This window comes from Mytilus edulis, chromosome 7, assembly GCF_963676685.1.
Source record: "Mytilus edulis chromosome 7, xbMytEdul2.2, whole genome shotgun sequence".
Lineage (NCBI taxonomy): Eukaryota > Metazoa > Mollusca > Bivalvia > Mytilida > Mytilidae > Mytilus > Mytilus edulis.
This window is the reverse complement of record NC_092350.1, coordinates 66255847-66270672: the sequence shown is the minus strand read 5'-3', so window position 1 is coordinate 66270672 and position 14826 is coordinate 66255847. Positions and strand designations below refer to the sequence as shown.

Sequence of the window (14826 nt, the reverse complement as noted above, 5' to 3'; positions counted from 1 at the left end):
TTAATTTGTGTCTTAATGTTATTATTTAATGTGATAAATTGTGGTGTTGTTACACCACTGTACCAATGAAGGAGGGAAGGAGGAGGAGTTGGTTGGATGGAGTTGCGAGGGGTGGGTGGAACACATATTTAACTAAAATAAACCAGTCAAACCTGAATGTCAATATAAGACCCCTCTTATAAATGTCACTTTATTCTATGAACCTTTTAAAACTGTTTAAGGCTGTACTTAGGTGAGGTTAGGTAAAAATTAAGAAATTAAGAAATTAAAATTGATACTTTAAGCTGGTAGAGCATCAATTAAGGATAAAGATAAGCTAAACATATTCATTGCTCATGGACCTCCTTTTCCAGATATTTGAGATTTAAAATATGGCGGGAAAAGGCTGACTCGGACTTTTACCTTATATTTGCATTGATATCATTTGGGTCTCAAAACAATAAATAGAAAATCAAGAATCTTCTAAAACTTTGGTAAATGACCTTTCATGAGCTATTAAGTCTTATAAGAAAAAATAAATGGGTGTTATGGGGCAAAATATTTTACATTGTATTGTATGGAAAAACACCAAGGAGTCCAAACATTTGACACAAATTCCAAAACCTCACCTTACCAAAAGTACATCCTTAAGTTATCATATTATGTAGAGATTCATCAATTCAAGGGCAATTAATATCTTAAATAAAACTATTTTAATTATATTTATTTTCATCTGATATTGGACGGAAGATGTTGCCTATTTATGTAATATAAGTAAAGATTATTCGAAAACGCTTATAAAACAGCCAAAGGATGCACAAAAGTAAAAGTAGGAGTCACAGCTCCGATTGAATACAATTATCAGCCAAATTTTATTGATTTTGTAACATTTGTTTCAAATATGACACACTTTTTACTCAAAATCACCAGCACCGTATCAGGACTCACCAGCACAATGACAGGACCCACCAACACAGTATCAGGACATGAATAAACTGAGAAAATGCTAAATTTTACTTAATTGTACTGGTTTTTCACAATATAATTTTGTCGTTTGCATTTGAGTATAGAAAGCGGACTCAATGAGCATTTTTGTTTTATTTTGTTCATTTCTAGATTTTCTGAAAATGAGCACTTTTGTGTTACGCTTACTGAAACAGTTAAGAGGGTCGACTGTTTAATGGTTTGCCTACGTACCCACAAGAAACAAAATTGAAAAATCTCAACTGTTTCCTTCCATTTTGTCAGCCAAAAGTTCAGTATTTTTGTGATTTTACTTTTTTTTATGAGAGAAAACGTCAAAAATCATCATTTTTGTCTTTGCTTACATTTTTACATCGATCACCAGCACCCGTCAGGATCGAATCACCAGCACAGAACGTTTTCTCGCAGGACAACCTTACCCACCGTGAATCAGAATCAGCACGTTGATGAATGATATCTGTTATCCAAATATTAACGAATGTATTTTTTATTTATATTTAATGATTCTTTTTTAATATTGGTGTTATTTTGTACACTTGTATGGATACATATATATTTTCTGTATATATAACAGTCTATAAAATGGTGCCATTAAAATATGCTCTTGAATGTAAAATAACTAGAACCATCAAAGGAGTCTAATAGACTCGTATTTCGTACTCAGATATAACTGATGCCAAAAAGAGTGACGAATAATCACACTTTTTGAGGTTTTATTGATAATACCGACATTATGTCTGTTGATTTGGATTGATGAGTTTTAAATAGTAACACTTGTTTATGACACTTATTCTACAAGATAAACTGTACTTGAGATAATGAATTTAGAAATTTATAGTACAATGTGAAGATAACGATTTAGTAATTTTGACCTTTCTTGTGTAAATGTTATAACAAATGCTTGCATAATTAAGAATGGAATTAATTCTAGCAAATCTATTCAACAACCGTATTCGTAAGTTATGCCAGAGAATATATATGATAATGGTTTTGATCATGATTGTTATTAGTATCGAATTAAATTCGTTTTTTGAAAGTCATAATTCACATTGAAAATATAAACTGTCAATGTTGTGGAGAAACTATTGTTATCTTGAAAAACATTCGTAGAGGAACAACTAGAATTTTGTGGTTATTGATTTTACACTCAATTTGTACATCAAATATTTGTATGACACACATACACATAACCATAATAGTAAGATATAAGCATGGTCAGTTTTTATTTTACTTTTTACACGAATAATTCCAATGTGAACTTTATATGTTTATATATAGATACACAGTTAAGGAACTTTCCTCAACAAACTCAGACAAAGTAACTGAGCTACATGAGCACCAATTATACATACAGGTAATACAATGTAAATGCAAACGAAAAGATGAGTACAAATTATAAAATACATAGAACTATGCAACTACCGGAAAATAGGTTGTAAAGGTCATTCAAACAATCCCCCGGTTTCAGCAGCGTTGAAAAAGAGTCCACGATGCATTTGACTCATTTAGTTGATGAGTTAGTACATTTCTTAAATGAAAAGATTATCATACGTCAAACAAATGAATGAAATGTTTGTCCTTTGTTATTAACATTTTAGCATAAATACAGAGAGGTTCCCATTATCATGTAATCAATTATGTTATACATTAATAGTTATCACAATTGCAATATTCTATTCAATTAATTGTCATGTCATTCTCGTTAAACATACTTGCATCTAGTGAAATGGAGTACAGTGGTATTTTTCTACATAGCAATGCTTTGTTTGTCTGAAGCGGTTTTCCAATCATGCATGTTTATTCCAAACGATTCCCAAAGACAGAATAATGCCTGTTTGGAATACTGGACAACAAGTGATATGACCAATGGCTGTATTGTCTCACCCAAAGACTTAGAGTTCACTGGAAGGACCAAGATTTTTAAAAATGAATATCTAATAACAGTCAACTTCACTGAGAATACAACTATGGTAAGTAAAGAAATATAACGGGGTCTAAAGCCTTTGAATATATACAATTTTTGCACATGTCAGGAATCTGATCTTCATTAGTTGTAGTTTGTTAATGTGGTTCAAAAGTGTTTCTCATTTCTCCCTCTCTCTTTTTTTTAAGGTTAGACCGTTGGTTTTCCAGTTTTAATGGTTTTTCACTAGTAATTGTGTTGACCCTTTATAGCTTGCTGTTCGGTGTGAGCCACGGCTCCGTGTTGAAGACCGTACTTTAACCTGTAATGGTTTATGTTTTTACAAATCGTGACTTTGAGAGTTGTCTCATTGGGACCCAACCTGGCTTTTACACCACACTATAAAGTAGTGGTACTCATGACGAGGGAGGGAAGATATAAGATGAATATTTACAATCGGAAACAATATGTGACATATACTATAGGTATCGGTAGCTGATTCGACCTGATATTGAATGATATGGTAAACCCAATTATCCTTTTACAAGGTGTCTCATAAGTTTTAAAATTGAAGAAAGTATAGTCATGAGAAGATATATATAATCTGTATGCTTTTATGTTTTAGGAGACTTTTGAAATATGGGTCCAAAGAAAAGATGGTACTTGTTTACACAACTGTTGCTGTAAGTGCTTATTAAATCGCCTTTCAGAAAATCTCAATAACAGAATTGAAAAATTGTCGTAAACATCAGGAAAGCTTTATTTTTATCTTCGAAAGATGGATATCGATTTGAATAAATGTAGATCCTAAGTCAGGTTTTCTTTTAACGATCTGACAAAATTCCCTGTTTTTATCTATACCGGTGATTATTATACAGCTAAAGATATTTTTGCCTCCAAATACCTCTTGTCATGACAAAAAAAAGAAAGTAAAAAGGACTGCTCCGTAGACCTCAATGAAAATAGATGTCAATGCAAATAAAAAATTCGGAGACATATCTTAACTAAACTGTATTTAATAAAACATTGATTTGTTTTTTTTTACAAAAAAGTTTAGCATACACATTATGTTTGTAAACGACAAAAAAAAATATAACATTTATTTTGAACAGCAATGTATGATTTGATTCAGACTTCCATATAATCAAGGGGTACAATCAAAATCACGTGATGGATATACACACACCGGAAGTTACAGTTGAACTCGCCGCTTGAAAGGTAAGTAGTTGCACTTTCTTGATTATATCAATTAAATTTTTATTAATAAGTTGGCACACCGAATGTCGGATAGTTTGTAGTTTTAAAATACACAATTGTTTTTGCTAGAAAGCGTGCAGTTATTGCAAACACTTCGACACAGTTATCTGGTGAAATATCGGTACTGTGTCGAAGTGTTAGCATTAACTGCACGCTTTCCAGAAAGGATAATTGTGTATTTCAAAACAAGATAGTATCCGACATTCGGTGCACTACCTTATTTATTAAATTTTATTGATATAAACAAGTAAATACGACTACTTACCTTTCAAGCGGTCTGCTGACTGTTACATCCGGTGTGTGTATATCCATCACGTGATTTTGATTGTACCCCTTGATAATGCTATATGTCTTATTATTTACAGATGATCCAGTAAAATTTAAAAGGTTTCTTGTGGATGGTAAGAACATACACTTTCATTGTCAAACTACCAAATTACGGTAATGTACCAACATAATCAATGAAATTATATTCAGATCACTCCTGTTATTGTCCAAGTATATACTTTATGATTTTTTAAAAAGAAAATTACATACATATTACCAGTTTATTAATTGCCGTATTTTTTTTTATAACAGATGTCAAAATCTTACAACACATAGACAAATGTTTATGCTAAGTGATTTTGTTTTTTAGCGGTAAGACTTCACAGGAATGTTATCAAAACATTTTCAACGTGAACGCATTGAACGAAATGTGTGTTAATTACAATCTTCAAGATTTTAACAAGATTATGTTAATTTTTTGAATCTGGGGTTTAATCCTTTGGTTTTGAGTCTAGAATATTAGTATGACAACACACATGCACATACTAATACAAACAATAAGTGTAATTATCGCTATTTTGTGCATTTTTCCTTTGATTTTTTTTTGTAATAATTTTTCATATCATCTACTCGCTGTTTAACTTATCGACGTAATGTTCACCGATATTTTATTGAACTACAAGACTTTTTGTTTCGCCAAAATGCGCTATATTAATATGAGATTGCAACACCTATATTGGTGTGTCCAAACAAATATTTCAGTCTTTTCCTGTATAGTAAAAATCATGTTTAAGAATAATTATAACAACGTTAGTGCATGTTTTAAACGTGTTTGTCCTTGTTATTTATACAAATAATTTGTCAGTACCATACAAATAATTTATAACAAATTCTTGACTTTAATTGATAGCTAAATGCAATGGAAATTGGTTTTGTAATAATGGTGGATATTGTCACAATAATTATTGCGTTTGCGTACATGGTTATTACGGACATTACTGTGGAAAACGTATGTTATAATAACAAAAAATACGACAATTTGAAAAATACGCAGTTCACGTTACTGTAAATGCGCAATCCTTTAAACATTCTAACTTAGAAACCATCGATTTGTGTATAACCATAAAACGTTGACTATATAGGTTATTTACCAAAAAGTAAGATCGCAAAAATACTGAACTTAGAGGAAAATCAATTCGGAAAGTCCATAATTACATGGCAAAATCAAATAACAAAACGCATCAAAAACGAATGGACAAGAACGGTCATATTCCTGACTTAGTACAGGGATTTTGAAATGTAGAAAATGGTGGATTAAACCTGGTTTTATAGCGCTAACCCTCTCACTTAGATGATAGTCTCATCAAATTCCGTTATATTTACATTGATGCTTACCAGACACGCCCAGTAGCAAAAGGATATTAGTTTTGATCAATGTTGTAGAATAAGTACCACGATCTCTACTCATTAAAAAGTCACAGAGACACGAAAATGAACGGGATATGGCCAGGTGTTTTATAAGATATACAAATGTATGTCCCATCATACCCATATTTTTCAATTTTCAGTGACACTCGACATGTCCCGCCCTACATTCTGATACAACTACGAAATAAAAAACGCACCGTAGTGTGTTGATTATTATTTTGTTCTCGCTTATAATATACATTCACTAGTAACAAGTAACAATTAACTAACTGCTTCCATTCATTAAAGGGTAGGCTAGTTACACCATTTTAAGAAGTTAAGAAGTGTTTGGTTTTTAGGTTTTTATTGTTATAGCCATCTATCCATACATTCTTCATAGACAGTTTGCTTTCTCTCTGTTAGATATGAAACTAGTTTGCATTGTTGTTTTATAGAGTAAATAAATTAAAAAAAAAAATGTGTACAAATGAATTCTGGGTTTTTTCATACTGTTTATCTTTTCTGAAATAAATAATGTAGAGGGAGTGTCGTCTAGATTTTAAGAAATCATTGGTCACAATACGGCCTTCAACAATAAGAAATCTCGAAAACTTATCCCCAGTTACGAAGGCTACAAAATGTGACGCAAACCAAACGTACAGAGTATCTATTTTCTGCATAATTATAAACTAAAAGAATCGATATGAAAGAGAACAGCCACAGAATAACAGGTTCCTGACTATTTCAAGGACAGTTGAATATAGACTGGAGAAAGGTTAAACATGTGTGTAATCAATCAACTTGGGACAATTATGTAACAGCGCAAAATATGAGCAAACTGTAAAAAAAATAAGTTGGAAATAACACATTTTGTTACTGGTTCAATTATGAGCAACGACAGGAAAGAAAAGAAATCAAATATAAAAATAGTTAAATTTTTTTGATGGACGAAGGGTTTCTGTTTTCCGATTTTTTTCAGTCATGTATAAAAAAACTTTAAACTGTTTACTTTCCCTCAAAATTGTACTGATTAAAATCTCGTGATTGTCCGGCTCATACAATAACATCAATGTCGTTAAGAATACAAACGATAATCTATAAGATTAGAGAATAAAATGGTTCCGTTTTGGATAAAAAACTGTAATTTTCTTAACAGATGATCCTTGTCATCATGTGACATGCTATAATGGTAGACAATGTAGTGAAGGTAACTGCATATGTCCAGATGGCTATTATGGACACCATTGTGAACATGGTAAGATACATACCAATTCACCGTTTCAGAATATATGCATTCATGGTGATATTTTAAAAAGGGTACACCAAAAAGTTGTGATTAGTTTGAAACGTTCTAAACAATCGAAATTGAACTAACGACGTAACATCTTTTTAATTTTGGTGTACGAACATTGAGATTACCGATAGTTCTTTAGATTTTGAAAAGGCATTTATTAATATCTATGTTCTCGTCACATACTTTGTGAAATAATAAATGTAAATAAAGACAACAGTAGTATATCGATGTTCGAAAGTCATAAATCGATTGAGAGAAAACAAATCCGGGTTACAAACTGAAATTTTTAATTAATCAAATTTGCAATGTATAGAAACTCATCATAGATACCACGAATACAATTGTGTATCTGCACCACTCCCACGTTTCGTCTGAAAAAGACGTCTGAGGCTCGAATAAAAAAAAAACAGATAAAAAGCCCAAATAAAAATGAAGTAAGAAGTCGAAGAGCATTGAGGACCAAAATGCATTGCCATTGATACAACGTGCCTTCAAATCATAGGAGATGCTATAAAATATGTAGAGAATATTCTTGTCATGGAGTAACCTGTCAACTTGGAAATTTCACTCAAGGTTCATGTACTTGTGAATCTGGTTATAAAATTCTAAACGAAAATGACTCAGCAAATGGCAAAATCAAAAGCTCAAACATATCAAACGAATGGATAACAACTGTTATACACCTGATTTGGTAAAGGAATTTTCTTATGAAGAAAACTAATGATCAAACCTTGTTTTTATAGCTAACTAAACTTTGATATAATAGGAATATCACCTTTCCAGTAAACGAAACTTCATTTATAACATACCTTTAATAAAATTTTAGGTCTATGAATTCTATCTTCTAAAATAATATTATTGTGCGAGATAGTCAATAAAGAGAAATTAATTAATTAATGTAAAAACTGAGAGGTGATATCGTTATGCTATTTTTATGTAAATTTTTTGCTATTTGTTTGACAATATTTTTTACTGATCAAAAAGCTAAATTTATGCTGTTCAACAGTTCGTCGACTACTATTATTTTTGTTATATTGAAAAAATGAAAATAAGTGATGTGTCAAAGAAACAATTACCCCACCAAAGATAAGAAAACAGACAAAGGCCATCAAGTGGTCTTCAACACAGCGAGAATAAAAAAAACTCGCACCCGAAGATTGGCACCGGCTAGTCTCAAAACAAAATATGTTCAGAAAAAAAACCCGGACGTCATATTAAACTCAAAAACATAAATTGACAGATGCTTCGATAGTTTTGGCAATACATATCACCTGTCATAAGAACCTATAATCAGTCAAGAAAACACACTCAGGAATAAGACTCAATTGCTTAAATTATATACGAATAAAGCGATATATAAGGAGCGTACACAGTAAAACAGAAATTCAAGTGAAAGAAAGGAATATTTCTTTTTCAATGTACCATATGCACAGTGAGGTCCGTAATGGCATTTTTAGATTAAAAAAAGTAAATTTACATTTGCAAATCGATAATACATTACACAATACAAATTAATTGCCATTGTCAGATCTATTACCATATTTCTTATCCTTTCATCAGATAAAAATAGATATTTGAAACGTAATTTATCTTGAATGTATAGAATATCCTTGTCATGGAGTAACCTGTCAACATGGAAATTGCACGAATGGTTCATGTACTTGTGAATCTGGTTATACAGGTCAGCATTGTGAAAGTAAGTTATTAATAAAATCATTTAAAAAGTTTTTGAATATCAATAATGTGGTCATTTTATTAATTTCCTGTTTACAAAACTTTTCCGTAATACTAAGGATTTTCTTATCCCAGGCATAAATTACCATAGCCTTATTTAGCACAACTTTTTGTAATTTTGGATCCTCTATGCTCTTCAACTTTGTACTTGTTTGGCTTTATCAATATATTGATATGAGCGTCACTGATGGGTCTAATTTAGACGAAACGCGCGTCTGGCGTACAAAACTATAATCCTGGTACCTTTGATAACTATGCATGATCGAAAACAAAACAAATTGTCACACCAGATGTTCTTCTTAGATCAACATTAGCTGTTTGACATTGAATTTCTTTGTCTTAAAATATGTAAAACCATTGTATGCTTTATTATGAAAGAACACAATTTGAAAGTTAAAGGCAAAGTCAAGGTTTCATTTGTTTTTAAAAAGCTTTATACAAAAACAAAAAAGTATTATCCGTGAACAATCTAACTGATTTTAATCTGAATCATAACATACATATATTTTTTTCTAGTTCAATTTAGACACTTAAGTAATATAATATAACTCATTTCTCTTTTTTTATTTTCAGTGAATGATTGTAAGTAACATATACAATCTAAATTAATAAGAATAATCATGTCTCAGTTTTGCAAACATTGACAAAATATAATAATGTTGAAAAACATCAACATTTTACAGTTAACCATTTTGGTTCACCAGATGTTTATTTAAACGGTTATTAAAATTGAATGTAACACAAACGACAAAAATATCTATATGTATTCCTTACTTTTGTAATAAATACACGCTTATGCATTTGATATTTTATACAATACGATATTATTTTCATTATTTAGAACACTAATATTAATGGTACGAAAGTATTCATTGTCATAAACGACATGTTCCTCATTAAGAATAGAATGCTTCTTTTTGTAAATTTATTGGGGTGAAAAAGTGTTAACCCAAGGACATTTTGTATGAAGCCCGAAAGTGGTTCATTCTAAAAACGCGCACACGGTCAACGCTTTAACAATCCTTTGAAATTACTGAAAGAAGCATTCAAAACTTTTAATTATATTTTATTGCTATGATCATGAAAAAATTGATATAGATCATTTATTTCTTTAAAAAACCTTTGCACCTAGTTTTGATATCACGTGTCATCATGTATATTAAATTTCCTTGGGCTATAAAGTTGACTTTTAGTATGAGTCACAATCGTTTTTATCCAATCAAAATAACGGATTCTTCTGAAACATACATGTTATGTATTTATTAATATAACAGAAATCATTAGAAATAAGGAGCCATTGGAAAACTAAAATCTTATTTGAAAATTATTAATCTATGTGTACCCATTAGTAACTACATATTTTAAATGTACCAAAAAATGAATTAACACTCAAGATTGACTTATATCATAACCATATTTGCTTGCCTTTGTGGTGTATGTTGAAGAGGGTTTGAATTCGTCATATTATGCTTGCGAGCTTAAATCACACGGCCAATTGGGCCAAGTTTGAAAGTTTTAATGACAAGAATTTATTGAACATGTAAATCTTTAAAGTACCATTTTGATATTCAATATAAGCATAATTTAAATGAAAAAAATAGAGACATTTATTAAATTTGAAATACAGGACCACTTTTAATCATTTTCTTTCCTTAACCTAGACTGCATTATTGACCCCTGTAATAGCCATGGAACATGTAGTAATAGTCCATCAGGGTATACGTGTACATGTTATGCTGGTTATAGTGGAAAGAATTGTGCTCAAGGTAAATACAATCACATTAAACAAAGGTTAGTGTAGGTTAAAGGCTTAATCCATCATGGCGATAAAGAAAAAATGTAAGACACACTAGTTAGATAAATGGTAGTTGTGTACTGTAATGTCGATGACATTTTCAAACACTATGAACTTTTTCGCTTTAGACTTATACGAAATTTATATTTAAACGGTTAGTAGCTACAATTTTATCAAAATCCAATTCAGGTGAAAAACGTCAAAAAACCTCTGAACTCATTAAGGAAATTAAACCGTGATAATTCTTATATGATTTGCATATCTATAAGTACTTCCATTGGATTGGTCAATTAGATTTTTTCTCTTGGATTACACTTCGATAAACCATTTTCTAAAACAACTTTCGTAGCCTTCAATGGTCTATTCATGCGCGATGTACATGCATGCAGGAATTCCGGGATTTTCAGCAAATTCGGACTTTTATTCAGTTTGTGAGTAAATCGCCCGGTTTACACATCAATAACCTCTAGAAAAAATGAGTAAACTTTAAAGTTATAATGGTTATATTGATACTAAATTAACTTTTGTAAAACATCCGCCATATAGATTAGAAAAAAAAAAAAAAATAATGACACTCTTAGCTACTATCCGTTTGAGTACATTGGATGAAATTCATTTGATTCACAATTCATTATTATAATAAGACAATAACAATAAAAAGCAAGGAATAAACAAAGACTCAAAAACCAAAGGACATGTACATCAACAGTTATAATTAATAATTAAGAAACAACACGAACTCCACTAAAAATCGGTAATATAATCAAGTGTTCCGGAAGGGTAAACATTTCCTGCACCGTTAACGGCACCCGTCGTGTTATTTCTTTGTTTAGGTCGGTAATGATGGAAGGTTATTATGCCTGAGGCAGAATATCAGATATGATCATAATGGCCAATCAGCTCATAATGGCGACCGTAAAATTTCTTGAGTGATGACCTTAATTTGATTGATTCATAGCCCTGTTATAAAATATAATATCATTGTTATTAATACGGTGAAAAAAAATTAATATTGGTAGTATTTATACTGCATTATTATGTACGTAAAAAGCGTTATGTTCTCGTGTATACTAACGAAAAATAGTACAACAAAATAATGTCAACATATTTGATATGCAAAATTTACAGTGAATTACCGAAAATTCCGTGGCTATATCGTAAAATGGACATGTTCGAATTTCTGTTGTAAAATATATTAGAACTTGGCAACCTCTTGCTTGATGTTAATATCTTCTTGGTAAAATCTCATATTTAAACTTTTTTCAGAAACACAATAGTTTGATTTGATTGTATTCATATTTCTGTGATATTTTGTTTGACGATAATCATGATAATGTAATAGATGTGTTTCGTGTAACCAAGTTATAATCATTTTTGGAAATACAATGATCATGATTGTTAACCTTTTCAAACAGGCATTCTATCTTCCTTTTACATTCTGTTTTTAAGGACCACCACTGGTTTTGATTTCTACGGTCATACACGTATTCAAATTTAACTGTGTTACCATTAACAGGTTAACAGTAATTCAATGTAAAACCAATGCATATGATGGTATTATGAATATATTTTGTTTTCTGAAACGAATATTGTTAAACTTCTGTGTTGTCTTTTTTTCAGTCATAAATCGTAAGTGCCAATATAGTTTTGCTAATATTTTTGTTCAAACCAAAACTTCTTTGTTTTTTTGTTTAAGGTACCAATAAAACATTTTTCAAACAAATAACAAATTCATGGATACAGAATAAAAAAATATAATTTGCATTGAAGAGTTGTTAGGGTTTACAAATATTTTTTTTTGTCTGGTTAAGCATATAAACATAAAAGCTAAAAAGATCTAGTATGATTACCATGAAACAATTCTTACGTTAATTTTATTCTTAGTTCTTTTCAGTTAGATATGTCCACTTTAGCTCTATCTATGATAGAAAATAGTCCTTAAATTTTTCGATGGTTTTCAAATGGTTGATGATGGAAATGTTTATTATAAGTACATTGTCTCCTATTTTTCCAATTGTTGCTATATAACTCTAAAATTACAGAAATATAATACTAGATTATCGAAGGTTATGTATGTTCTCCGTCTACAATAGACTCACCAATTACGCTTCAATTTGAGGGTTTATAGAGCCTAATAGAGTACATGGAGGACTTAAAATTCTTTCAGGCTTTGCCATTTGCAAAAGAAGTTAAGTCCTTGGATATGAAACCGTTTAAAAGAAGGGCGAATGACAACAGAGGGCATTTAAACTCATATGTCGAAAATAACAACGCCATGAATTAAAAAGAAAAAAAACCCTATCAATAATACAAAAAACACAACATCATAAACTGAAAACTCATAAACTGAAAACTAAGCAATACGAATTCAACCAAAAAACTGGGAGTAATCTCAGTTGCACCTGAAAGGTACGCAGATCCTGCTCCACATGTGGCGTTAATTGTGTTGCTCATGTTATTACAAATCCCGTAATAAGACTAGTTCAGTATGTCACATTTTGGAAAAGGGTACGAGATTTTAGTTACATTAGAAACTATCCGCTTTCATCTGTGAACGTGCTGTTAATATCTTTTATGTAGTATTGTCAACGGTTAACCGGTTGACCGGTTAATCATCGGAAGGACCGAATACCAAATACCAAAACATGCTAACCGGTTAACCGGACTTTTTTTCAATTTGAATAGATTTGATATAAATGTGTATTGAAATCATTAAATAATTAGTATGCATGTTTTTTAACAGTAATTCAAATCAGTAATCTGATTAAATCTTACATTTTACTTCATCGTATTATTTTTGATCTAATATCGGCACTACGTAGACATATATCTGAATGTCCAACCTCTATCGTGCAAGGCTTTGTTATACTATAAACTTAAATAAAAATGTGAAATGCAAATCTACGGAAATTCAATTATTGTATTCTAGATGGTACGAGTAACAGACTTTATCATCTTAAATTTAAACACTCCACATTATTTTCTGAGACATCAAGAGAAAATGAAAGAATTATCGGTTTCACACATTTTTAATTCGACAAGATCAAGAAGTTGTGTTTTGTTTTTTGTAATCTGAAGTTAGTACAAACGCCATAGTTGATAGAGTGTTTTGGATTATCAAAAGTCAAACTTTGCCCGGAATCATCACAAACAAGCTTTATAATGCCAAAGGACAAACTTCAATTCCTCGTATTGTAAAAACGTACTTTTGTAGGGTACTATAGATAAGGCCTTCAAACATAAGCTTAAATAAAGTACCGGTTAACCGGTTAATCGGTCGAACAATTATACGAGTAACCGGTTAGTCAAAACTGTACAATTTGACAACAACACTTTTAAGGAATTACTGTATTTTTATGTTACATGATACATGTGATATTCACTATAATATTGATAAATGAACGAAACTGATGTGCACATTTCAATATGCAGATTGTTTATCAAATCAATGCAATGGACACGGAAAGTGTTACAATAGTAGAAGCGGATATAGCTGTATTTGCAATACTGGTTATGAAGGAACGAATTGCGAAAAAGGTATGTAGAGTATTTAATTTTTTATTTTTGAAGAAATAGCAGATATATAATTTCCAATAAGCCTTTTTCCTTTTTATCAACTAGAAACAAAAACTTTTTTTTTCTGCGACGACCAAGGTATGGTATAACATATTTTAAGTTATAAGCTACTATAATTCTTTCTTCAATATTTTCTTTTTTCGGAATAGATTATAGTTATGGTTTCCAAAATATTATTAATTTAACAGGAAATATTTGCAGTCCTCTCAATCTTTTCCGTCTATTTTGTAAATATTTTATCTTTATAGATATTTGATACTTTTCATTGTTATTCGAGCAGACATTATCAAAGAATTTCATGAGTAATACATAATCCATAGTCGTTAGTTCTAAAAAGCCCATAAATATCATTCAATAGACAAAAACCCGTATCTTCGTTTATGCTGAAAACAATTAAACTTACAAAGACAAAACGAAAACGACATATTAAGAAGAATAAACCCATGCAGAACAAAAAAGTTACCAGTCTGGCAGTATTCGCAGGAAATAACAAAAAGCCAAAAAACAAATGTGAACTTTTCTGTTTAGATTTCTTTAACATATTTTTTCTCACCAGAAATATTTACACATTGCTATTCAGGCATATATATCGACAATTCCATTAGAATTTCGAAATAATTTTGTCATTTA

The 14826-nt window shown here is 30.6% G+C and overlaps 1 protein-coding gene across 1 annotated transcript; it reads left to right on the top strand.

Moving 5' to 3' along the window:
- Nucleotides 1-1808: 1808 nt before the first annotated feature.
- LOC139483346 (tenascin-like) lies at nucleotides 1809-9415 on the top strand. The gene is made up of 8 exons (XM_071267369.1): nucleotides 1809-1918; nucleotides 2686-2933; nucleotides 3492-3549; nucleotides 4489-4524; nucleotides 5301-5399; nucleotides 6954-7052; nucleotides 8695-8787; nucleotides 9399-9415. Exons 1-8 carry the CDS (start codon nucleotides 1879-1881, stop codon nucleotides 9413-9415), a joined length of 690 nt encoding a protein of 229 aa, XP_071123470.1. The 5' UTR covers nucleotides 1809-1878.
- The last annotated feature ends 5411 nt before the right edge of the window (nucleotides 9416-14826 follow it).

Bases quoted from the DNA above. Each gene is read 5' to 3' on its own strand.
- LOC139483346 (XM_071267369.1), top strand. From the start codon at position 1,879: ATGGAATTAATTCTAGCAAATCTATTCAACAACCGTATTC. The intron at 3,550-4,488 runs GTAAGTGCTTAT...TATTATTTACAG, and splicing joins TTGTTTACACAACTGTTGCT to ATGATCCAGTAAAATTTAAA. The intron at 7,053-8,694 runs GTAAGATACATA...TTGAATGTATAG, and splicing joins TGGACACCATTGTGAACATG to AATATCCTTGTCATGGAGTA.